At 47.7% G+C, this 26,801-nt stretch overlaps 1 protein-coding gene across 6 annotated transcripts in view; it reads right to left on the bottom strand.

Annotated features, from left to right (window-relative positions):
* The window catches only part of TFDP2 (transcription factor Dp-2), a 55,245-nt gene that overhangs the window by 10,165 nt on the left and 18,279 nt on the right, over window positions 1-26,801 (bottom strand). For 3 of the 6 annotated variants that reach the window (XM_075570226.1, XM_075570228.1, XM_075570227.1), the window contains exons 3-8: window positions 11,615-11,733; window positions 9,567-9,614; window positions 7,452-7,614; window positions 5,217-5,360; window positions 3,170-3,238; window positions 1,161-1,312 (exon numbers count right to left, since the gene is read on the bottom strand). In XM_075570226.1, coding sequence (XP_075426341.1) covers window positions 1,161-1,312; window positions 3,170-3,238; window positions 5,217-5,360; window positions 7,452-7,614; window positions 9,567-9,614; window positions 11,615-11,733 — 695 coding nt within the window. The remainder of the gene's footprint in view (window positions 1-1,160; window positions 1,313-3,169; window positions 3,239-5,216; window positions 5,361-7,451; window positions 7,615-9,566; window positions 9,615-11,614; window positions 11,734-26,801) is intronic. The other 3 variants (XM_075570229.1, XM_075570231.1, XM_075570230.1) reach the window with 1 other exon arrangement.

Consider the following 26,801-nt stretch of genomic DNA (forward strand, 5'->3'; position numbering starts at 1 on the left):
CACATATATATTAATTGATACACACATGTATATTTTACATTAATACACACGCATATATATTACTTGATACACACACACACATGCATATTACATTGATACACACACACATGCATATTACATTGATACACACACGCATATATTTATATGCAGTGTTCGACAAATCCATTAAAATACAGGCCCGTGGCAACTGGATTTGACCCCGTGGTGACCTGCTCATGGCCGACACCAAGCTGGGCGGGATTGGGGGCGGGACTAGGTGGCGAGTAGATTTTTTGGTTCGGCGTGTAGATTTTTGGGTGATTTGTCAACCACTGTTTATATGTATATTTTACATTAATACAGACACGCATATATATTACATTGATACACACACACGCATGTATATTACATTGATGCGCACACACACAGCAGACACTCTCCCTGCAGCCACAGTCACACACAGACTAGTATGGGAGAGTTGTTCAGTCTCCTGGTCATTTTGGGAAACTTTGGCTTGACTTTTATGCCCACCTTATCCCAGGACTGACCGTGGACTACCCCAGGTACCCCGCAGGCCATCCCACTCCTCACCACCCCCTCCTCTCCTCCTCACACCCTCCTCTCCTCCTCACACCCCCTCTCCTCCTCACACCCCCCCATCTCCTCCTCACACCCCCCCTCTCCTCCTCACACCCCCCCTCTCCTCCTCACACCCCCCCTCTCCTCCTCACACCCCCCCCTCTCCTCCTCACACCCCCCCTCTCCTCCTCACACCCCCCCCTCTCCTCCTCACACCCCCCTCTCCTCCTCACACCCCCTCCTCTCCTCCTCACCCCCCCCCCTCCTCCTCACCCCCCCCCCTCTCCTCCTCACACCCCCCCCTCTCCTCCTCACACCCCCCCCTCTCCTCCTCACACCCCCCCTCTCCTCCTCACACCCCCCCCTCTCCTCACACCCCCCTCTCCTCCTCACCCCCCCCTCCTCCTCACCCCCCCCCCTCTCCTCCTCACACCCCCCCTCTCCTCCTCACACCCCCCCCTCTCCTCCTCACACCCCCCTCTCCTCCTCACACCCCCCCCTCTCCTCCTCACACCCCCCCCTCTCCTCCTCACACCCCCCCCTCTCCTCCTCACACCCCCCCTCTCCTCCTCACACCCCCCCCCCCCCCGCCCCGCACTCACTTGTCCCCAGAAATGCTGCAGTCTATGACTGTCCTTTTGCTGGTGTTCACTATGATAAAGGGCAGTTGAACGGTGGCGTTTGCAGCCGGGAAACCGCGGTTCTGCTGCTCATTCTGTCTGTTCCTCTGCACCAGATTTTTAAAAGCGATTTGCTGCAAAAAGAGCAAATAAACCCAAAGATCGAAAACGACCGCTGATAACCTCATAACGAGACAGGCGGGTCAAACCGTACGCCGTCAAACGCTCGGGAGGGGGTTTTAAAATGTCAGAGCTCTTACATGGTTCAGTGCGTTGACTAACACAGGGGTGCGCAAACTGGGGGGCGGCACTTACAGAGGCCCCGCGCTCTTCCCCACATCATTTAAATTAAATACCGGGGGAGCCGACGAGGCCTCTGTCACTCTCTCTTACCTGCTCTCCGGCGATGCGTCAAATGATGGCGCGGGGTCGAATGGCATTGCGTTGCCATGGCCACCTGATGGCACATGATGTCATATGACGCCGCCCATGCCAGAGGTAAGGGAGAGGGGGCACAAGCAGGGGGGGGGGGGAGAGCAGGCAGGGGGCGCAAACAGAAAAGTTTGCGCTCCCCTGCTCCAACACCTTTAACTTTGACTCCCTGGGAGCTGCCCCTTATTTTTACATGGGTGGCAAGCAGGGGGTCCCAGGAGGAGTTGAACCGCGTCATTTCAGCTCCAGGGAAAGGTGCCGCTGGTACTTTCGGGTCATTTAAATCCCACTCATCACAGGAATACATGGCGGTTTCACAATGGCCCGCGCGACACCGGATATTTTACCCGCCATGTTGTCATCTTAACTCTGTGCCCAGGACATACGTGAAAACGAGAGGTAACTCTCAGTGTATCACTTCGTGGTTAAACATTTGGTAAATAAATACATTTTCTTTCCCCGGTGAGGGAAGGGTACCGGTGCCACCTTCAGCATTAAGTATCTCTGGAACCAGGGGGTCTGCAGAGCTGGAACCAACGCGGTTCAGGTCTGGGCACCCCCTGCTTCTCACACGTTTAAATAAAAAAAGGGAGAGGAGAGGGACAAAACGAGTGGCTGGAACTGCTCCTTTAAATGCACTGTGCTCGAGCTCGGCTAAACTAGGGAAAAAACATGCAAAGCATGGCAGATTCTTTTTCACGGGTTATCTGATGGGAAGGAACAAAGTGTATAATTGTCCTGTCCTAGTCCCGCTTCTGCACCCGCTCCCAAATCTAGGAAGCATTGTTCGGGGGGTCACCCCTGTGACTGCCCGCTCACATGATTCTAGTTTAAAATTACAGGAGGGAGGGTGGGGGCAAGCACACTGAAATATGTGAAACAAAATGAGTGGGATCGGGTGGTTGGGGTTTGAACTCTCCTTAGCACGAAACGGTGGGGTGATCCTCACAAAAAAACTGCAGGAGTGGGACGCCGACAATGGCACGGAGCGTGAAGCAGGGGGAGCCTGGTTCAATTCCCGGTGTCCGCTCGTTGTGACCTTGGGAACGTTACTTTATCTCCCCCGTGCTTCAGGCAGCAAAAAGATAGATTGTAAGCTGTACGGGGCAGGGAGCCGTGCCTGCCAAAATTCTATGTACAGCACAGCATACACTGTACGTGCTATACAATAAAAAAACTATTATTTACTATTAATTCAATAAATCGTCTCGTTAGAATGATTCAATCCCCCTTTAAGTAACTGTTTTACTTCTTTGTATCCTGTGAAAAACGAATGGGGACACTGAATTCCAGCTCACTTCTGTTTAACCCTTTGACAACTGCCGGCTTTAGAATGACGTTGCAGGGGAAAAAAAAGGCAGAGCAATTTCCCTGGGGTTTTGAAGCCCGATAGTCACAAGACGTTATATACAGATAATAAATATCATTTATTTTTCTCCCTAAGCGACGGAGGCTGCCCGGCCAGTGTCAGAAACAAGAGGCCAAGGGTCCCACCCCAGAGGCGGCTGCACGTGACCTTCTGTGCAAACCTACAATATGATCTGAACACGAGGGGTTACCTGCAGTAGCAGCTCCTGCAGGTGGGTGCTCTTCTGTTTTATTCGCTCCATTCGCCTCTGCTTCTCCATCTTAAAATGAAACCAAAACGCAGACATATGAGCATTTCCCAGAACATGCGCTTCCTGCACCTCATCGTTAGGGTGCGTGCACGGGATTTCATCTGTTAATTAACGAGAACCCGTTATAGTGAGCTGGAGCAATGTAGATCTCTTGGGAGGTTATGTTGCCACTTAAAGGGCCAGTCCCTCCTAGAACCTGAGTGAACTGAAGTCAGTGGCACGTTTAGTGAGTTCCGTGTAAATCACCAACATCATTTTATTTTATAATCAGAAAAGTCGATTTTAATGTCCCCATAGTAACCAGATTCTTTGGTGTTGTTTTTACCATCTTTACCTCACCTCTTGAGACGCTTTATACACTGTAAGGCCGCGCGTATAGTGCCCGCGACGGCGACGCGTGACGTCACCCGTCGCCACTAGCGAAAGTTGTATTTCGCATTGCGGGCGACCTGGTCATTGATTGGTTCAGGGGCTGTCACATGAGGCGACAGCCCCTGAAAAATCAAATATTCCCGGCCTCAAAAAATCGCGTCGCCACGTTGCGCTTACTATAAGCGCACGCGGCGACAATGCATTTGTTTTCGGGCGACGTCGCGTCGCCGACACTATAAGCGCAGCCTTAGATGGACAAACAAAATTTGAATTCATTTTTAAATTTTACGGTTTTGTGTAAACCAATTATGTCGTCACCGTGTGCCAAAGAGACAAAAAGGGGGACGGACTGACCCAAAACATTATCCAGATCCATTGGGGGAAAAAACCCGTATTTTTCAGCGGAAATAAATAAGTCAACATTTTACTCCGGAGGCCAACTACATTGAGAAGTTGAATATAAATAATTTGGTACAGTATTAAGTTGCCCAGTGGTAAAAACCTGTGTTATAACCAGCAGATAAAACCTTCCGTAAACAAGAATGCCCTCGGGATCACAATAAAGATGGCGTCCCTGCCAGCAACAGAATTACACAAAGTCGGTGACATGTTGAAGGATTTAATGTGATGCCTGAAAGTAATTTAAAATAATTTTTTCAACACGGTGAGCGGAGACTTGGGAGGGGTTTGATTTCCTCTGGCTGTTTCCTTTTGTCTGATATCACTTTGTGTTCAACGGGAGTTTGCACAGGCAAAGCCCACTCTCTCCCCCATCCCTTATTTTTATTGGTTCTCTGACAAGGTCATTCAAAGGCCCAGAAGAAAAAAAATTAAATATATATATCGCCCAAACCAATGGCTGGACGAAGAGGACACAGAACATCAAGGCAAGTTAAAGTATAGTATATACAGGCATATAGTATATATAGGCAAAAATAGTATATGATAAAACACACAGAAAATCCAGCTTTTCGATTCTCTATGGAGCCTTCATCAAGGTAGAAACCGAAACATTGGATATTTCTGTGTTTTATAATATACTTTTTTTTATTTTTTTTTATTTTAAAACGCTTGCCTTGATGTTCTGTGTCCCCTTCTTCCAGGCACTGGTGTGGGTGATGTATATACAGGCATACCCCGGTTTAAGGACACTCACTTTAAGTACCCTCGCGAGTAAGTACATATCGCTCAATAGGAAAACAGCAGCTCACGCATGCGCCTGTCAGCACGTCCTGAACAGCAATACCGGCTCCCTACCTGTACTGAAGCTGTGCACAAGCGGGGAGACTATAGCGCCTGTTACACATGTGTTATTTACATCAGTTATGCACGTATATAACGATTGCAGTACAATACATGCATCGATAAGTGGAAAAAAGGTAGTGCTTCACTTTAAATAAATTTTCACTACATACATGCTCCGGTCCCATTGCGTACGTTAATGCGGGGTATGCCTGTATATAATATGTACTATTTACGATACGTGCGCTCGCCAGTATTAGCTTCAGTAATTGTGTGAGGTCTGCCTACTCTTTTAGATATACTATATAGAAAAATAAAATAAATATCATTAATAATTATATTAATGATATAATAATATTAGGTGACGACGTACCTCCAGGTTCTCACACTCCTGAGTCGAGTTGGTCGGTAGCCCGATCCACTTGATTTCTTTTTTCTCCTTGGAAATAATGTTCATGGCCATCAGCACGTTCAGAGCGTCGTAAACTCGCCGTCGGATATTCTTCTGGTCGTAAGCCTGACAAAAAAAATCCCCACCCCCAAAATTCAATTAACATATTTAAAGAATAAAAAAAAAAAAAGATTTAAATTTTTTTACATAGTGTCGACAACTCGATAGAGATTAAAGAGCGTCCTCCAGAGGTAAACCGTGCTATTTACAGCTCCGGGACCCCCTATTTCCTGAGATACATACTGGTGAAGTTACCGATATCACTTCCTGGTTTTTAAAGGGGATTTAAATGGCCGTCCAATACGAAGCCACAACTGATGATGTTGCAGCTTCCTATTGGTCCGAGATTTCGCATTCCTTTCGTTTCCCCTTTAAACCTGGTAACTTCACCAGTAGGTATCTCGGGAACCAAGAGGGTCCATGGTCCTGCTTCTCTCAGTGGTAGCCCATGGTCCTGCTTCTCTCAGTGGTAGCCCATGGTCCTGCTTCTCTCAGTGGTAGCCCATGGTCCTGCTTCTCTCAGTGGTAGCCCATGGTCCTGCTTCTCTCAGTGGTAGCCCATGGTCCTGCTTCTCTCAGTGGTAGCCCATGGTCCTGCTTCTCTCAGTGGTAGCTCATGGTCCTGCTTCTCTCAGTGGTAGCCCATGGTCCTGCTTCTCTCAGTGGTAGCCCATGGTCCTGCTTCTCTCAGTGGTAGCCCATGGTCCTGCTTCTCTCAGTGGTAGCCCATGGTCCTGCTTCTCTCAGTGGTAGCCCATGGTCCTGCTTCTCTCAGTGGTAGCCCATGGTCCTGCTTCTCTCAGTGGTAGCCCATGGTCCTGCTTCTCTCAGTGGTAGCCCATGGTCCTGCTTCTCTCAGTGGTAGCCCATGGTCCTGCTTCTCTCAGTGGTAGCCCATGGTCCTGCTTCTCTCAGTGGTAGCCCATGGTCCTGCTTCTCTCAGTGGTAGCCCATGGTCCTGCTTCTCTCAGTGGTAGCCCATGGTCCTGCTTCTCTCAGTGGTAGCCCATGGTCCTGCTTCTCTCAGTGGTAGCCCATGGTCCTGCTTCTCTCAGTGGTAGCCCCTTGCCCCATTTCCCATTAAAAGACTAAAAGACTTTTAAAAAAAAATCCACTTTATATCGATAATTGACCTGAAATGTAAATGCTGGATGATCCTTGCAGTTTGGCCAAATTTAAAGCAGCAGTTTCTGTGTCCTATAGGCAGCCCCCTGCAGAACAGCGTTAAGTTCGGCTCTGGGGACCCCCTGGTTCATGAGTTCATTACCAGGAAAGGTGCAGCCGGTACTTCATGGAGGTTTAATTTTCCCGTGACAAAAGGGAGGGGGGGAGCAGGGGGAGGGGACAGACAGTAGGGGGCCCAGCAAAATGTATTTGGCATAGTTATTTCTCCACCGTGACGGCGCAGTGTGTGGTCGGGAGGTAAAAGGAACATTTATCTCTACAGGGAAAGAATAGCGAGGGGAACCTTAAAATAATAATCAGTAGGACTGGAAATAAATGGAGCATTCTCTCGGTTCCCTGGAGGTAGGAACACGATGTTCCCAGAGGTCAGACTGCCCCATTCTCTCCTGTGTGGAAGTCACGTTGTTAGAACAAAGACATTTCTTCCTCGTCGGAACAAAAAAAATAACACTGGATACCACTGGTAGAACTGAATGTAGGTCCGCAGTTCACTTTCTGTCGTGAAGCCGAGTTTAACGAAGCAATCTCGTTTGCTTTCTTTCAACTTCGAGCCCCCCTCCCCCCACCCGGCACCTGAGATACTCACCGGTAAAGTTACTGGGTTTAAATCTCCCTCAGGGGAAACAAAATGGCTGCGAAATCTTAGGCTAATAGGAAGCTGCAACATCACTGATTGGGGCTTCTTATTGGACAGACATTTAAATGTCCCAGTACAAACCAGGAAGTTATACCGTTAACTTCACCAGTCAGTATCTCGGGAACAGCCGGGTCCCCGGAGCTGAAAAGAGCGCGGTAACAAAGGGACTGACTAGTCGGGGTGGATTACGGCTTTAAATATTCATCTATAAGCAGGACAGATGTTTAAAAAAAAAAAAAAAGAGCCACCCAAAGGTCAGCCTTTCACTGAGCCACCTGTGCTGAAGCAGGGAACCCGCAGCTCTACGAGGAGTAACCCAGGGACCGTCCACTTACAGAGTCCGTAGCCAGGTGTCCCGTGGAGCCGGTGAACTCGGACACCAACTCGTCTGCCACCTCGTTGTAGGACGTGGTCCCCTTGGCCTGCACCTTCTCGCACACCTTCATGGAGAAATGCCTCAGGCCCTTCCCGTTTTTCTCTCCTCTTTTGCTTCTTTTGCTGCAGGATTTAGGGGGAGGGACGGGAGAGTGGAGGGGGGGGGGGTGAGAAATGGTGCACGGTTATTTCAGCACACACGCAGGAGAACCTTGGAACCCATTCATTGGTGGGGTTTAAATTACCGTTATTTTATTGACATTTATGAATATGATCTCATGCTTATATGGCGCTGACCGTGAACATAGCGCTGTACATCGCAGTTTACAGGCACGCCGAGTCCCTGATCTGATGAGCTTACAGTCTTAATGTTAGTGCTTGAGGCACAGGGAGAAAAAGTTACTTGCCCAAAGTCACAAGGAGCTGGCACCAGGATTCAAACTGGGCTCACCCACTTCAAAGGCTAACCTGCTCTTTCCTCACTGCCTGTTTTGATCATTTAAAGGCACAGCTAGTACAGCGAGCAACAGTTATATATACTGCAACACCGCACGCCACCTTACTATACGCCAACACAATATCATTGGAATAATGATGAATATAAATGAACGTGCCGGGCACAGACTGGAGGCGGAACGTGTATACTCCGTGTCACTATGCATCGCACCATGTTCCCTTTCAGAGGAGTTTAGAAACTCTGTCCCAGCCGACATACAAAGCTTCTTCACAAGAGGTTGCCACAGTTGCTAGGTGGTCATTGAAGGCATTGAAATCACCGCGTTCCAGTTTCATGTGGAATGGCCGGAGGAAATGGGTGGATCGTGCACAGGTCACTAAACGTGCTGGCTTTCTGCGAGACCGGTTAGACGTGGATGTGGGTAACTGTTACAGGGGGTATTTCTTTTTCATTATGTTCTAAGCCAGGGGTGCGCAAACGTGTTCCCCCGGCTCGCGCGCCGCCCTCCCCGCCTTACCAGGGCTTCGGGGTCATGCGACGCCGGCAGCGCGATGTCACATGACCCCCGCGGTTTTATTTGATACCGCGTTGCCACGACGACGCGTCGCGTCAAGGTAAGGGAAGTTGCGGAGGCCTCGCACGGTCCCCCTGCGTTTAATTTTGAATGCCTTGGGGGGAAAGAGCGCTGGGCCTCTGTAGCCGCCGCACCCAATAACATAATATTACATTAACATGCATTGTTACAGTAGGTAAGGAGGCTCCTGCCCCAAGGAGCTTACAATCTATTAGGAAGGGTAAGTGGAATCATAGGGTACAGGGGGATAAGAAGGTTGGTGTGTGCTGGATAGCTGCGTGCTATGTGAGGGAGTTCGCGTTGGGGAAAAAGTAAGTGGGATTATGTAGAGATGGGCACGCGAGCGGCTGACGCGTCCAAGTGCGCGCATTTTGATCAGATTATTTTTTTTAATTGTTCTTTGCCGCGCGACGGCCGCGTCACGTGAGCGGTTCAGCCAATGAGAGCAAGCCGCTCACGTGATGTCACAGCCACTCCCCCCTGTCACATCCCGCCTGCAGGGCAGGTTTCGCGCATGCGCACTGACGCCGCGTATATAAACGAGGCCTTATAACGTCTGAGTTAAAAGTGAAAACAGCTGCACAGCAAACAGACACCCACAGCAGAGATGCGGGTGAAGGTGCACACACACACACACACTGTATATTTGTATAGCAACATCCAGGTACATAGCGCTAGGCAGCAGTAATACATAATAATATAACACATAATAGGAATAAGTGCTACAGACATGAAAGTAACACTAGGAAAGGGAGTCACTGCCCCAAAGAGCTTACAATCTATGGGATATGGAGGGAGAATTTACAGGGATAGTTGTAGGGTTTTATAGGACGTGCGTATGCAAGGGGTCGTGGTGAATGCATAGGAGATATATAGTGCCACTCAAATGCTTCTCTAAATATGTGCATTTTCACTTAGGGCCCCCGCTAGACCCCCTGTATCTTATACAAAAAGAGGTGGTATTCAGGACCATATTGAATTTCGGGGGAAGACTAAGTGTGTAGGATTACTAGGTACGTCCTAAAAGCCGTCATCTTACTGTACCTCTCGGAGAAACCCGGCTCCAGGAATTCCCGGGGTCGCTTCCTGTCCCTAAGAAAAAAGACAAACAGATAGAAAGTGGAATTAGTGTTTCGGGGTGTCTACATTACACTTTCTATACAGATTAGAAGCGGTTCTATCCCCAGATGTTTGCAGGCAAAGCACAGGGGGAGGATGGGGGGGAGAGGGGGGAAGAGTAGGAAAGGGGAGAGGGGGGAGAAGACGTCGCACTTATAACTATTTCTATTCTCACTGCAACACAGACAGATAGATAAATGGATTGATAACAAGATTGATACAGACCGATGCTGCAGATAATTAGATAGATACCATAGATACAGAGACACCCAGATAGATAGACAGATAGGTAGATACACAGATGGATACAGAGACAGACAGACAGGAGACAGATGCAGAGACACTGTAGATAGATACACAAATATATGCAGAGATAGACATACAGTAGGTAGATAATACACAGATACAGAGATAGACATACATAGATGGATGCACAGATGCACAGATAGACAGATATATACTGTAGATAGATAGATGGATACATACACAGATATACAAAGACAGACAGTTGGATAGATTAGCGGTTTTCAACCTTTTTTACACTGCACCCCCTGCAAGAAAGCATTTGTTCCCGCACCCCTAATTAATAAATCATATTGCAGACTCACTAATCGCTAACACAACTGTGCGACTGATCCCAGACAGTACAGTGTCCTGAACTCATGTGGGGACACACGCTTAATAAGGCCCATATTGCCCCTCCGTGTGCAGACAGCATGGGGGGTATAACTTCCAAAGTCACGTCCCACAATGACACACGGTAACATCACAGCACGGCAGTGACCGCTCTGCGTGACACACGGTAACATCACAGCACGGCAGTGACCGCTCTGCGTGACACACGGTAACATCACAGCACGGCAGTGACCGCTCTGCGTGACACACGGTAACATCACAGCACGGCAGTGACCGCTCTGCGTGACACACGGTAACATCACAGCACGGCAGTGACCGCTCTGCGTGACACACGGTAACATCACAGCACGGCAGTGACCGCTCTGCGTGACACACGGTAACATCACAGCACGGCAGTGACCGCTCTGTGTAACACGTGACACACGGTAACATCACAGCACGGCAGTGACTGCTCTGTGTAACACGTGACACACGGTAACATCACAGCACGGCAGTGACCGCTCTGTGTAACACGTGACACACGGTAACATCACAGCACGGCAGTGACTGCTCTGCATAACGCGTGACACACGGTAACATCACAGCACGGCAGTGACCACGCTGCGTAACACACGGTAACATCACAGCACGGCAGTGACCGCTCTGTGTAACACGTGACACACGGTAACATCACAGCACGGCAGTGACCGCTCTGTGTAACACGTGACACACGGTAACATCACAGCACGGCAGTGACCGCTCTGTGTAACACGTGACACACGGTAACATCACAGCACGGCAGTGACCGCTCTGTGTAACGCGTGACACACGGTAACATCACAGCACGGCAGTGACCACGCTGCGGAACACACGGTAACATCACAGCACGGCAGTGACCGCTCTGTGTAACACGTGACACACGGTAACATCACAGCACGGCAGTGACCGCTCTGTGTAACACACGGTAACATCACAGCACGGCAGTGACCGCTCTGTGTAACACGTGACACACGGTAACATCACAGCACGGCAGTGACCGCTCTGCATAACGCGTGACACACGGTAACATCACAGCACGGCAGTGACCACGCTGCGTAACACACGGTAATATCACAGCACGGCAGTGACCGCTCTGTGTAACACGTGACACACGGTAACATCACAGCACGGCAGTGACCGCTCTGCATAACGCGTGACACACGGTAACATCACAGCACGGCAGTGACCACGCTGCGTAACACACGGTAATATCACAGCACGGCAGTGACCGCTCTGTGTAACACACGGTAACATCACAGCACGGCAGTGACCGCTCTGTGTAACACGTGACAGGGAAGGGGTGTAATGACGAGGGTTACCCCGGGATCCAGCTGGTGGCCTCTGCGATGTGGCTCTGAGTCACCATTGCAGACGCGGCGTACGGACTTCCAATGAGAAGATCCCCCGCAGCGCTCAGTCTCTGAGGGGCGTTAATTATCTAAAAGCAAAGTGCACTGTAATTAATAACTACAACATATACCGCAATTAAATACAAAATATACCGCAATTAAAATACAAAATATACCGCAATTAATTAATATAAAATATATGCAATTCTGTAATTAATCGCTCAGAGGCCGACATTCACAAGCTGAACACAAAGACACACACACACACAAAACCTTAACCCAAGGCCTGGAGCAACAAGCAGCACATCGCAGGTGTGATTATGTGATTGCTACTGTATGTATTATTGACATGTATTAACAAGTGCACGCTACACACACACAGACACACACAGACCTGTATCCATTATTGTCATGTATTAACAAGTGCACGCTACACACACACAGACCTGTATCCATTATTGTCATGTATTAACAAGTGCACGACACACACACACACACACACACACACACACACCTGTGATAGCACAATATCAAGCTCCCGAGCTCGCCAGCAGCCCGCACAAACCTCACAAAACACTCTTTTTGCCTTAAAAAAAAAATATATCAAATCATTCATTTTTTTTATTAAATGGAAAAGACAAAAATAAAAGGCCTCAGATTTAACCCAGTCAGCGCCGCACCAATCACTGCCTTCTCCAGCTCACTGTGCAGAGGGGGCTGTAGGGATAACCCAATCAGTGACCCAATCAGTGCTGCAGGGGGGGCGTAAAATTACGTCGCAGCGCTGAAGGGGTCAATAACGGAGTCAGCCGCCCGCAGCAGGTGATGCAGAAAGGCTGTGGCGCTGTCTGAAAAGGCTAATGGCTTTTAGAGCCATACTGCAGAGCCAAAACAGCCCCCCCTCCCCTCTCTCTGTGGGACATCTCCTCTCCTGCTGCAGCAGGTCACACACTTCTGAGGATCTCGCAGCATACATGTCACTGCTGCTGCTGGGGAGGGGACGGGGACAGGGCTGTAGGGGGGAGGGGGAAGAGCCGTGACGCACTTCAAATGCTTCACACATGGACCCAGCTGCATAAAACATTGAATTATTGTGTCTATTACGGGGGGGGGGGGGGGTTATCCTCTGCCACCGCTGCTGGGTGACGGTTCCATGCATCAACTACCCTTTCACCTCCCACTATCCAGCTCCAGAGCATGCAACTCTCGTTCGGCATTTCGACGGGAACACTGCATTCAACCGTATCCGCTGTTTACGTGTCGCTAATGTTGGCTGCGCAATTGAAATCGGCAAACGACAGGCGGAACAATTTTCCAGGGCTTTGAGGACTGAAGCGGCGTTATCACCAAAAGACTTTACATAAATATGGTTTTACAAATAAATAAATAAAGTTGGCGTTTACCATGGGAATATAGAACGTTTATAAAAAAAATGTTTAAAATATTTGCACACATATAAAACTATTTTTTTTTTGTTGCAATAAAGTCACTTATTTCTTATCCTGCACTTTGTTTCTTATCACTTATAAAACACGCCAATGTCCTTAGGTAACTTTGGGCCACTGAGAGGCCGACCCTTTAAAGTTCAATTCAATATTGTATGTCGGGTCGTACGAAATTAATTTCAATTGTTCTTCAGAGCAGTCATTAAACAACAAACAACAGCTACCAACAAACAACAGACACGCTGGATTGTCATTTCCCTGTACATACGAGCATGATTATTAAGAAAAAGATGACCAAAGACCAGGAAATATATGATTTTATATTATATTTGGTTATTTGAGGAGCGCCTGGTTTCAGGTTTTTAACGATCAACTAAAATATCTACAAAAGCCGTCGATTTTTTACAACATCCAAAATTGGTCAAACAATGGTTTAAAAATGATTTTTTAATTTTTTATTTCACTTGGATGGGAAGCAGGGGCCCCCCCCGGAGCGGAAATTAACATGGTTCATTCCCGTGGCTCCCCATCCATGTAAAATATAATGGAGGGGGGGGGGTGAACCGCCCATTTAAACATGCCACGGCAGGGGGCTGCGTCTTCAAGGTCGCCCTGAGAGGGTGTGCAGGTTAAGACACGGGAACAAATCATTCCCTCTAAAAGTCTCTAATATGGCAAAAGAAAAACACCACGGCAGCCGCCTACCCCCTATGAGAAACCAATTAAAAGCTTTGCTCCTCGGGGAACTGTTGGCAGAGACCGCGGGATATTTCACGGCGCACAGCGAGATCCTCAGAGTCATTATTTTTCAGATGTCGGCTCAGACATTTCGGTAGGTTTTTTTTGTTTTTTTGCACTGAACCCCTCTTTTCTCTCCGGCAGCATTCAACCCCCAAAATAAATATTAACCGTCCCCACAATGTAATTAAAATTATTTTATTATTCAGGTTTATATTATTAATAATAATAACAGTGTGCATCCATCTTCCCTTGAAATACTCCATTACTCCAACAAGTGTACGTGCTCGTACTGTTTATCTGATTAAATTATGGCATCATAATTACTTTGAGGTTATTACGGAACTGCCAAAATGATGGATTCATATTCATCAAGAGCCGTGTTAATGTTTTGAAAGGATGGAGGTGGCCGATGGTATTAAAATGATAAAAGCACAATTCACCGGTGACGACAAACAGTCTTATCGCATTAGATAAAGACTGCAAAACTCCCCCACCCGCCAAACACTTTTGTTTGCTGGGGAAATGTGAAAAGTTGGAAAAATCATTTACAGTACAAATATTGATTTATACCGTCAAACGCTGTGGCTTCCTACTCGTATCTGAGGAATCAGGGGTTAATTTCAGCTCCCGTGACCCTTTACTTTCCAAAAACGTGGGAGGGGAGGAACGGCTCCTTAAACAGGTCTGTCCTTAATTCACTTTTGTGATAGGAGGGGCTGGCTCGTTCAATGAAAGCGACATGGTTTTGGTAACGAGACAGTGACCTTAAAAACCCTCAAGAGCTTGCAATCTAAACAGTGAATGGTTTTAACAGAATGATTACAGCTGGGGTCATTAACCTCTTCCGGTGACATCTGCAGAGTACGGGTAGGTAGGTCTTGATTAGGTCCCAATTCTTAATTAATATGCATTATTAATAGCAGTGCTATTGTTCTAACGAGATGAGGTGACTGGGAGTTTTACAGTTTCATAGTAGATGAGGTTGAAAAAAAAGACATGCGTCCATCAAGTTCAACCTATGCTAAATTTAGACAACAGACACTTTATCCTGTATCTATACTTCCTTATTGATCCAGAGGAAGGCAAACAAAAAAAACTCAGTGTCATATCATCCAATGATATCTCATAAGGGGAAAAATACATTCCTTCCTGACTCTAAGAATTGTCAATCGGATTACTCCCTGGATCAACATCCTTCCCATGTTTACTTATTTGGTATATCCCTGTATACCTTTCATTTCTAAAAAGATGTCCAACCTTTTTTGAACAAATCTATTGTATCTGCCATCACAGTCTCCATGGTTAAGGAATTCCACATTTTAACTGCCCTTAGAGTAAAGAACCCTTTCCTTTGTTGCTGGTGAAATCTCCTTTCCTCCAACCTTAAGGGATGACCCTGTGTCCTTTGTACTGCCCTTGTGATGAATAGTTCTTTTGAAAGCTCCTTGTACTGTCCCTAAATATATTTGTATATAGTTATTATATCCCCTCATAGAAGCCTCTTTTCTAATGTAAATAAATCTAATTTCGCTAGCCTCTCCTCAAGTTAGATTATCCATCCCCTTTATTAATTTTGGGGCTCTTCTCTGCACTCTCTCTAGTTCCATAATGTCTTTTCTAAGGAGTCGTGCCCAAAACTGTACTCCATATTCAAGGTGTGGTCTTACTAATGCTTTATAAAGAGGCATAAATTATGTTTACTTCCCTTCCCTCCATTGCCCGTTTAATGCAAGATAAGATCATGTTTGCCTTTGCAGCTACTGCATGACATTGGGCACTATTGCTAAGCCTGCTGTCTACAAGCACCCCTAAATCCTACTCCATCAAGGATTCCCCCAATTTATCCCCATTTAATTTGTAAGTCGCCTGTGTATTCTTATTTCCCAAATGCATAACCTTACATTTATCTATATTAAACTTCATCTGCCATTCACCTGCCTAAGTTTTCAGTCGCTCCAAGTCTTTCTGGAGAGAAATAACATCCTGCTCTGATTCTATTACCTTACACAATTTAGTATCATCAGCAAAGATGGAGACTTTGCTCTCGATGATAACCCAAGGTCATTAATAAACAAGTTAAAAAGCAGGGGTCCCAGTACCAATCCCTGAGGTACTCCACTCACGACTTTAGCCCAACCTGAAAAAGTTCCATTTATGACAACCCTCTGTTGTCTGTCCTTCAACCAGTTTTCAATCCAGGTGCATATATTTTACGGAGTCCAATTTACTTTATTTTGTACACCAACCTCTTGTGTGGAACCATATCAAAAGCTTTTGCAAAATCTAAGTAGACCACATAAACTGCTTTACCCTGGTCTAAATTCCTACTTACCTGCTCAATTAAACTAATAAGGTTAGTTTGGCATGACCTATCCTTCATAAATCCATGCCGACTATTACTAATAATTTTGTTTTCCATTAGGTATTCCTGAATATTATCCCGTATTAAACCTTCAAGTAGTTTCCCCACTATTGAAGTCAGGCTTACAGGTCTGTAATTCCCCGGTTGTGATCTAGCACCCATTTTAAATATAGGCACCACATCTGCGTTACGTCAATCTTGTGGTACTGAGCCTGTGGAAATGGAGTCCTTGAATATTAAATGTAATGGTTTTGCTATTACTGAGCTTAACTCCTTAAGAACTCCTGGATGTATGCCATCGGGGCCAGGTGCCTTATTTACTTAAATTTTTTCAAGTCGCCTATGAACTTCCTCCTCAGTTAACAAATTGTTTGTTAATATAGAGGGTGTGGCTTCCTGCTGCGGCACTACTATTGCAATTGATTCTTCCCTGGTAAACACAGAGGCAAAGAATTTGTTTAATACCTCTGCTTTTCCCTTATCTCCAATAATCTGGCTGCCCATCTCACACTGAAAGGATCCTATATTTTCTTTTCTCATCTTTTTGTAATTAAGATACTTAAAGAACTTTTTAGGGTTAATCTTACTTTCTATTGCAATCCTTTTTTCATTATCCATTTTTGCTAATTTGATTGCCCTTTTGCAATTTTTGTTACATTCCTTATAATTTTGATACGAAGTCTCCGTCCCTTCTGACTTCAAGAATCTAAACGCCTTCCTCTTTTTTTCCATTTCCTCCCCTACCTGTTTATTTAGCCACATTGGTTTTGACTTATTTCTTTTATACTTATTACCCAAGGGTATACACTGATATGTGTGCTTTTCTAACAATGTTTTAAAGACTGCCCATTTATCTTCTACATGTTTCCCTGCAAAAACATCATCCCAATGTATGACTTGTAGATCTTTCTAAAGTTTAAGGTCTTTGTTGAACCCAAGTAATGTGATTTTTGATCATTTATTTCAAATGAGACCATGTTATGATCATTGTTACCCAAATGTTCCTGGACTTGAATATTTGTTATTACTTCTACATTATTTGATATTACCAAATCCAGTATTGCCCCTCTCCTGGTTTGTTCCTTGATAATTTGGGTCATAAAATTGTCTTTTAGTACCCCCAAAAAAACTGTTTCCTTTTGTTGTAATGCTAATCTCATTGCCCCAGTCTATGTCTGGATAGTTAAAATCACCCATTATGCAAACATGACCTAGTTTTGATGCCTTCTCCATTTGCATAAGTATTTTAGCTTCCTCTATTTCACAGATATTTGGTGGTTTATAGCATATCCCTGCAAAAATTCTCTTTTACCTCCACTGCTAATTTCTATCCACAAGGTCTCTACATTTTCATCATTCCCTTCATAAACATATTCCCTTATAATAGGTTTTAGATCCGGTTTAACATATAAACATACTCCACCTCCTCTTCTATTTGCTCGATCCTTCCGAAAAAGGGAATAACCCTCTAAATTAACTGTCCAGTCATGAGTTTCATCCCACCATGTTTCAGTAATGCCTATGCTATCATACTGCTGCTCCCTTGCAGCTATTAATTCAAGCTCCCCCATTTTATGTCAGGCTTCTTGCATTAGCAAGCATGTATTTACGCCAACTTGGTTTAGTCTTTAGAAGTTTTCTAGTATTATCTGTACAGTATTTACTATGGGTGTCTCACTGCTTGTCAAACTCGCACCTGCCCCCATTATACCTCCATAACCCATTGTTTCCTCATCTATTCTATTTAGTTTGTTATCTGTTTCATTCCCCACTATCCTAGTTTAAAATCTCTTCCAACCTTTTTAACATTCTCCCCCCTAGCACAGAAGTGCTACAAGTATCATTAAAAAGATATGTTTGCAGCAGGCGAGGCAGGCTGATTATTGGGCAGAGTGAATACACACACTGGCCTGTTCCAACTGTTCTAATGGACACCACTGCCACCTACTGGGCATAAAGAGGTACAGCAGGGAGGACTAGAAAGGACCTGCTTTGTGATGTCTGCATGGGGGTGCAGGGCGGCTGGACCGCTATCCCAAGCCCAGTACTGGTTTCCACCGGAGCTTAGTTTCCACCAGAGCTCTGGGATGTTGAGTCTGGGAGGGAAGACGCGCCTGCTTCTCTCCTCACCCCCCCATCGTGTGTGTGTGTGTGTGTGTGTGTGTGTGTGTGTGTGTGTGTGTGTGTGATTTCGTTAGCCACAGAACGGTATCATCTATTTATTTTTTGAATATATATATATATATATATATATATATATATATATATATATATATATATACTGTTTTAGCCATACAATCCTTTGTATATCAGTATTGCTGACCTGAAGAAGAGAGGAGAACTCTCGAAAGCTTGTCCTATGACATAAATTGTTAGTCCAATAAAAAAAGGTATCACCTAATACTGAAGAACTCATTTATTCTGCACTTACACAGCTATTTTCTGATATATATATATATATATATATATCAAATGTAAATATACTGTATGCTCATTTGCATGTCTTAGGCAGGTCTGCAACCCCACCTTTCATATATGTGTGTGTGTGTGTGTGTACACACACACACACACACAAAAACAGCGCACAACGATCATAGTTTAATATCTTTAGTGAAAAAATATGAAGATAAAAAGGTAAGTAATCTGCGTACATCCGATAAGATCTTTAAAGCATGTCATGTCACAATACATGTATTACCAACGCTGCAACAGGACTGGCCGGGATAAGTACTTCATCCGCCACACATCGGGGGTCTTCCAAAGATGTAACTCAATCCCAGGTAGGTGGCTCCACAGCCGGGGGCACAAGGTATCCTTCCCAGGGTGATGTAAAAATCAGAATAGTCCAGAAGTGCAAAGAGAGAGAGAGAGTTCCCAAAGTCTGGAGGTAAATTCCGGTCTTTAGCCACAGTAATGAACCGCTAGCATGGATCACAGTGTGCCACCTAAACCGGCCTCACTGCCAGCGTGAGCCGGTGGGACGTGAATAACAGCGGAGGTCAATGCAGTCACGGTACACCATGGTACACGCGCGCTGGAGGAGCTGTCTGGGTGGAAGTTTGGTGTACCGTGGTGTACCGTAACTGCATTTACCTCCGCTGTTATTCACATCCCATGTGATTCATGCTGGTGCGGCTGTGAGGGTCTCCGGTAGATTGTACCAGTTTTGGGGAGCACGGTAAGAGAAGGAGGAGCGGCCTGAACCTTGGGAATATATATATATATATATATATATATATATATATATATATATATATATATACACACATACACATACACATACACATACACATACACATACATATATATATATATATAGTGCAGAATAAATTAGTTCTTCAGTATTCGGTGATACCTTTTTTATTGGACTAACAATTTATGTCATAGGACAAGGTTTCGAGAGTTCTCCTCTCATCTTCAGGTCAAGCAAAACCTCCTCGTGTGTGCGCGTACACACACACACACACACTTCGCGTGCGCAGAAGAGGAAATCAACTCGGTGTTCAGCAAACCGTTTGACAACAATAAAATACACCTTGGAACATGAATAATAAAAATATATAGGTACCATTCAACCTTGTGTGTGCGCGCGCTCGTCTGCGCGCACACACACTCCTCGTGTGTACGCGTACACACACACTCCTCCGCGTGTGTGTACACACACACACACTCCTCCGCGTGTGTGTACACACACACACACTCCTCCGCGTGTGTGTACACACACACACACTCCTCCGCGTGTGTGTACACACACACACACTCCTCCGCGTGTGTGTACACACACACACACTCCTCCGCGTGTGTGTACACACACACACACTCCTCCGCGTGTGTGTGTACACACACACACTCCTCCGCGTGTGTGTGTACACACACACTCCTCCGCGTGTGTGTGTACACACACACACACTCCTCCGCGTGTGTGTGTACACACACACACACTCCTCCGCGTGTGTGTGTACACACACACACACTCCTCCGCGTGTGTGTGTACACACACACACACTCCTCCGCGTGTGTGTGTACACACACACACACACTCCTCCGCGTGTGTGTGTACACACACACACACTCCTCCGCGTGTGTGTGTACACACACACACACTCCTCCGCGTGTGTGTGTACACACACACACACTCCTCCGCGTGTGTGTGTACACACACACACACTCCTCCGCGTGTGTGTGTACACACACACACACACTCCTCCGCGTGTGTGTGTACACACACACACACACTCCTCCGCGTGTGTGTGTACACACACACACACACACTCCTCCGCGTGTGTGTGTACACACGCACACTCCTCCGCGTGTGTGTGTACACACGCACACTCCTCCGCGTGTGTGTGTACACACGCACACTCCTCCGCGTGTGTGTGTACACACGCACACTCCTCCGCGTGTGTGTGTACACACGCACACTCCTCCGCGTGTGTGTGTACACACGCACACTCCTCCGCGTGTGTGTGTACACACGCACACTCCTCCGCGTGTGTGTACACACGCACACTCCTCCGCGTGTGTGTACACACGCACACTCCTCCGCGTGTGTGTACACACGCACACTCCTCCGCGTGTGTGTACACACGCACACTCCTCCGCGTGTGTGTACACACGCACACTCCTCCGCGTGTGTGTACACACACTCCTCCGCGTGTGTGTACACACGCACACTCCGCGTGTGTGTACACACACGCACACTCCGCGTGTGTGTACACACACGCACACTCCGCGTGTGTGTACACACACGCACACTCCGCGTGTGTGTACACACACGCACACTACGCGTGTGTGTACACACACGCACACTCCTCCGCGTGTGTGTACACACACACACACTCCTCCGCGTGTGTGTACACACACACACACTCCTCCGCGTGTGTGTACACACACACACACTCCTCCGCGTGTGTGTACACACACACACACTCCTCCGCGTGTGTGTACACACACACACACTCCTCCGCGTGTGTGTACACACACACACACTCCTCCGCGTGTGTGTACACACACACACACTCCTCCGCGTGTGTGTACACACACACACACTCCTCCGCGTGTGTGTACACACACACACACTCCTCCGCGTGTGTGTACACACACACACACTCCTCCGCGTGTGTGTACACACACACACACTCCTCCGCGTGTGTGTACACACACACACACTCCTCCGCGTGTGTGTACACACACACACACACTCCTCCGCGTGTGTGTACACACACACACACTCCTCCGCGTGTGTGTACACACACACACACTCCTCCGCGTGTGTGTACACACACACACACTCCTCCGCGTGTGTGTACACACACACACACTCCTCCGCGTGTGTGTACACACACACACTCCTCCGCGTGTGTGTGTGTACACACACACACACTCCTCCGCGTGTGTGTGTACACACACACACACTCCTCCGCGTGTGTGTGTACACACACACACTCCTCCGCGTGTGTGTGTACACACACACTCCTCCGCGTGTGTGTGTACACACACACACACACACACACTCCTCCGCGTGTGTGTGTACACACACACACACACACTCCTCCGCGTGTGTGTGTACACACACACACACACTCCTCCGCGTGTGTGTGTACACACACACACACTCCTCCGCGTGTGTGTGTACACACACACACACACTCCTCCGCGTGTGTGTGTACACACACGCACACTCCTCCGCGTGTGTGTGTACACACACGCACACTCCTCCGCGTGTGTGTGTACACACGCACACTCCTCCGCGTGTGTGTACACACGCACACTCCTCCGCGTGTGTGTACACACGCACACTCCTCCGCGTGTGTGTACACACGCACACTCCTCCGCGTGTGTGTACACACGCACACTCCTCCGCGTGTGTGTACACACGCACACTCCTCCGCGTGTGTGTACACACGCACACTCCTCCGCGTGTGTGTACAGACGCACACTCCTCCGCGTGTGTGTACACACGCACACTCCGCGTGTGTGTACACACACACACTCCGCGTGTGTGTACACACACACACACTCCGCGTGTGTGTACACACACACACACACTCCGCGTGTGTGTACACACACACACTCCGCGTGTGTGTACACACACACACACACACACTCCGCGTGTGTGTACACACACACACACACTCCGCGTGTGTGTACACACACACACTCCGCGTGTGTGTACACACACACACACTCCGCGTGTGTGTACACACACACACACACTCCGCGTGTGTGTACACACACACACACACTCCGCGTGTGTGTACACACACACACACACTCCGCGTGTGTGTACACACACACACACACTCCGCGTGTGTGTACACACACACACACACTCCGCGTGTGTGTACACACACACACACACTCCGCGTGTGTGTACACACACACACTCCGCGTGTGTGTACACACACACACTCCGCGTGTGTGTACACACACACACTCCGCGTGTGTGTACACACACACACTCCGCGTGTGTGTACACACACACACTCCGCGTGTGTGTACACACACACACTCCGCGTGTGTGTACACACACACACACTCCGCGTGTGTGTACACACACACACACTCCGCGTGTGTGTACACACACACACTCCGCGTGTGTGTACACACACACACTCCGCGTGTGTGTACACACACACACACTCCGCGTGTGTGTACACACACACACACTCCGCGTGTGTGTACACACACACACTCCGCGTGTGTGTACACACACACACTCCGCGTGTGTGTACACACACACACACTCCGCGTGTGTGTACACACACACACACTCCGCGTGTGTGTACACACACACACACTCCGCGTGTGTGTACACACACACACTCCGCGTGTGTGTACACACAAACTCCGCGTGTGTGTACACACAAACTCCGCGTGTGTGTACACACAAACTCCGCGTGTGTGTACACACAAACTCCGCGTGTGTGTACACACAAACTCCGCGTGTGTGTACACACAAACTCCGCGTGTGTGTACACACAAACTCCGCGTGTGTGTACACACAAACTCCGCGTGTGTGTACACACAAACTCCGCGTGTGTGTACACACAAACTCCGCGTGTGTGTACACACACACTCCGCGTGTGTGTACACACACACTCCGCGTGTGTGTACACACACACTCCGCGTGTGTGTACACACACACTCCGCGTGTGTGTACACACACACTCCGCGTGTGTGTACACACACACTCCGCGTGTGTGTACACACACACACTCCGCGTGTGTGTGTGTATACACACACTCCGCGTGTGTGTGTGTGTATACACACTCCGCGTGTGTGTGTATACACACTCCGAGTGTGTGTATACACAGACTCCACGTTTGTGTGTATACACACTCCTCGAGAGTGTGTATACACAGACTCCTCGTATGTGTGTGTATGTGTATACACACAGACTCCTCGTGTGTGTGTGTGTATACACACAGACTCCTCGTGTGTGTGTGTATACACACAGACTCCTCGTGTGTGTGTGTGTGTGTATACACACAGACTCCACGTGTGTGCGTGTACACAGACTCCTCATGTGTGCGTGTACACACACTCCGTGTGTGCGTATACACACACTCCTCGTGTGTGTGTGTATACACACACTCCTCGTGTGTGTGTGTGTGTGTATACACACACTCCTCGTGTGTGTGTGTGTGTGTGTGTGTGTGTGTGTGTGTATACACACACTCCTCGTGTGTGTGTGTGTGTGTGTATACACACACTCCTCGTGTGTGTGTGTGTGTGTGTATACACACACTCCTCGTGTGTGTGTGTGTGTGTGTGTGTGTGTGTATACACACACTCCTCGTGTGTGTGTGTGTGTGTGTGTGTACACACACTCCTCGTGTGTGTGTGTGTGTATACACACACTCCTCGTGTGTGTGTGTATACACACACTCCTCTGTGTGTGTGTGTATACACACACTCCTCGTGTGTGTGTGTGTGTGTGTGTGTGTGTATACACACACTCCTCGTGTGTGTGTATACACACACTCCTCGTGTGTGTGTGTGTGTGTATACACACACTCCTCGTGTGTGTGTATACACACACTCCTCGTGTGTGTGTGTGTGTGTGTGTGTGTATACACACACTCCTCGTGTGTGTGTGTGTGTTTGTATACACACACTCCTCGTGTGTGTGTTTGTAAACACACACTCCTCGTGTGTGTGTGTGTGTATACACACACTCCTCGTGTGTGTGTGTGTGTGTGTGTATACACACACTCCTCGTGTGTGTGTGTGTGTGTGTGTATACACACACTCCTCGTGTGTGTGTGTGTGTGTGTGTATACACACACTCCTCGTGTGTGTGTGTGTGTGTGTATACACACACTCCTCGTGTGTGTGTGTGTGTGTGTGTGTGTGTATGTATAAACACACTCCTCCTCGTGTGTGTGTGTGTGTATACACACACTCCTCGTGTGTGTGTATACACACACTCCTCGTGTGTGTGTGTGTGTGTGTATACACACACTCCTCGTGTGTGTGTGTGTGTGTGTTTGTATACACACACTCCTCGTGTGTGTGTGTGTGTTTGTATACACACACTCCTCGTGTGTGTGTTTGTATACACACACTCCTCGTGTGTGTGTGTGTGTTTGTAAACACACACTCCTCGTGTGTGTGTGTATACACACACTCCTCGTGTGTGTGTGTGTGTGTGTGTGTGTATACACACACTCCTCGTGTGTGTGTGTGTGTGTGTGTGTGTATACACACACTCCTCGTGTGTGTGTGTGTGTGTGTGTGTGTGTACACACTCCTCGTGTGTGTGTGTATACACACACTCCTCGTGTGTGTGTGTGTGTGTGTGTGTATACACACACTCCTCGTGTGTGTGTATACACACACTCCTCGTGTGTGTGTGTGTGTGTGTGTGTGTGTGTGTGTGTGTATGTATAAACACACTCCTCCTCGTGTGTGTGTGTGTGTGTGTGTATACACACACTCCTCGTGTGTGTGTATACACACACTCCTCGTGTGTGTGTGTGTGTGTGTGTGTGTGTATACACACACTCCTCGTGTGTGTGTGTGTGTGTGTTTGTATACACACACTCCTCGTGTGTGTGTGTGTGTTTGTATACACACACTCCTCGTGTGTGTGTTTGTATACACACACTCCTCGTGTGTGTGTGTGTGTTTGTAAACACACACTCCTCGTGTGTGTGTGTGTGTATACACACACTCCTCGTGTGTGTGTGTGTATACACACACTCCTCGTGTGTGTGTGTGTGTGTATACACACACTCCTCGTGTGTGTGTGTGTGTGTACACACTCCTCGTGTGTGTGTGTATACACACACTCCTCGTGTGTGTGTGTGTGTGTGTGTGTGTGTATACACACACTCCTCGTGTGTGTGTATACACACACTCCTCGTGTGTGTGTGTGTGTGTGTGTGTGTGTGTATGTATAAACACACTCCTCCTCGTGTGTGTGTGTGTGTATACACACACTCCTCGTGTGTGTGTGTATACACACACTCCTCGTGTGTGTGTGTATACACACACTCCTCGTGTGTGTGTGTGTGTGTATACACACTCCTCGTGTGTGTGTATACACACAGACTCCACGTGTGTGCGTGTACACAGACTCCTCGTATGTGTGTGTATGTGTATACACATAGACTCCTCGTGTGTGTGTATACAGACTCCTTGTGTGTGTGTGTGTGTATACACACAGACTCCACGTGTGTGCGTGTACACACACTCCGTGTGTGCGTATACACACACTCCGTGTGTGCGTATACACACACACTCCGTGTGTGCGTATACACACACACTCCGTGTGTGCGTATACACACACTCCGTGTGTGCGTATACACACGCCGTGTGTGCGTATACACACACGCCGTGTGTGCGTATACACACACGCCGTGTGTGCGTGTGTGTGTATACACACAATCCTCGTGTGTGTGTATACACACACTCCTCGTGTGTGTGTGTGTGTGTGTGTATACACACACTCCTCGTGTGTGTGTATACACAGACTCCTCGTGTGTGTGTATACACACAGACTCCACGTGTGTGCGTGTACACAGACTCCTCATGTGTGCGTGTACACACACTCCGTGTGTGCGTATACACACACACTCCGTGTGTGCGTGTACACACACTCCGTGTGTGCGTATACACACACACTCCGTGTGTGCGTATACACACACGCCGTGTGTGCGTGTGTGTGTATACACACAATCCTCGTGTGTGTGTATACACACACTCCTCGTGTGTGTGTGTGTGTGTGTGTGTGTATACACACACTCCTCGTGTGTGCGTATACACACACTCAGTGTGTGCGTATACACACACGCCGTGTGTGCGTATACACACACGCCGTGTGTGCGTATACACACACGCCGTGTGTGCGTATACACACACGCCGTGTGTGCGTGTGTGTGTATACACACAATCCTCGTGTGTGTGTATACACACACTCCTCGTGTGTGTGTGTGTGTGTATACACACACTCCTCGTGTGTGTGTGTATACACACACTCCTCGTGTGTGTGTGTGTGTGTGTGTGTATACACACACACTCCTCGTGTGTGTGTGTGTGTGTGTGTATACACACACACTCCTCGTGTGTGTGTGTGTATACACACACTCCTCGTGTGTGTGTG

The sequence above is a fragment of the Ascaphus truei genome, chromosome 14 (assembly GCF_040206685.1).
Source record: "Ascaphus truei isolate aAscTru1 chromosome 14, aAscTru1.hap1, whole genome shotgun sequence".
Classification (NCBI taxonomy): Eukaryota; Metazoa; Chordata; class Amphibia; order Anura; family Ascaphidae; genus Ascaphus; species Ascaphus truei.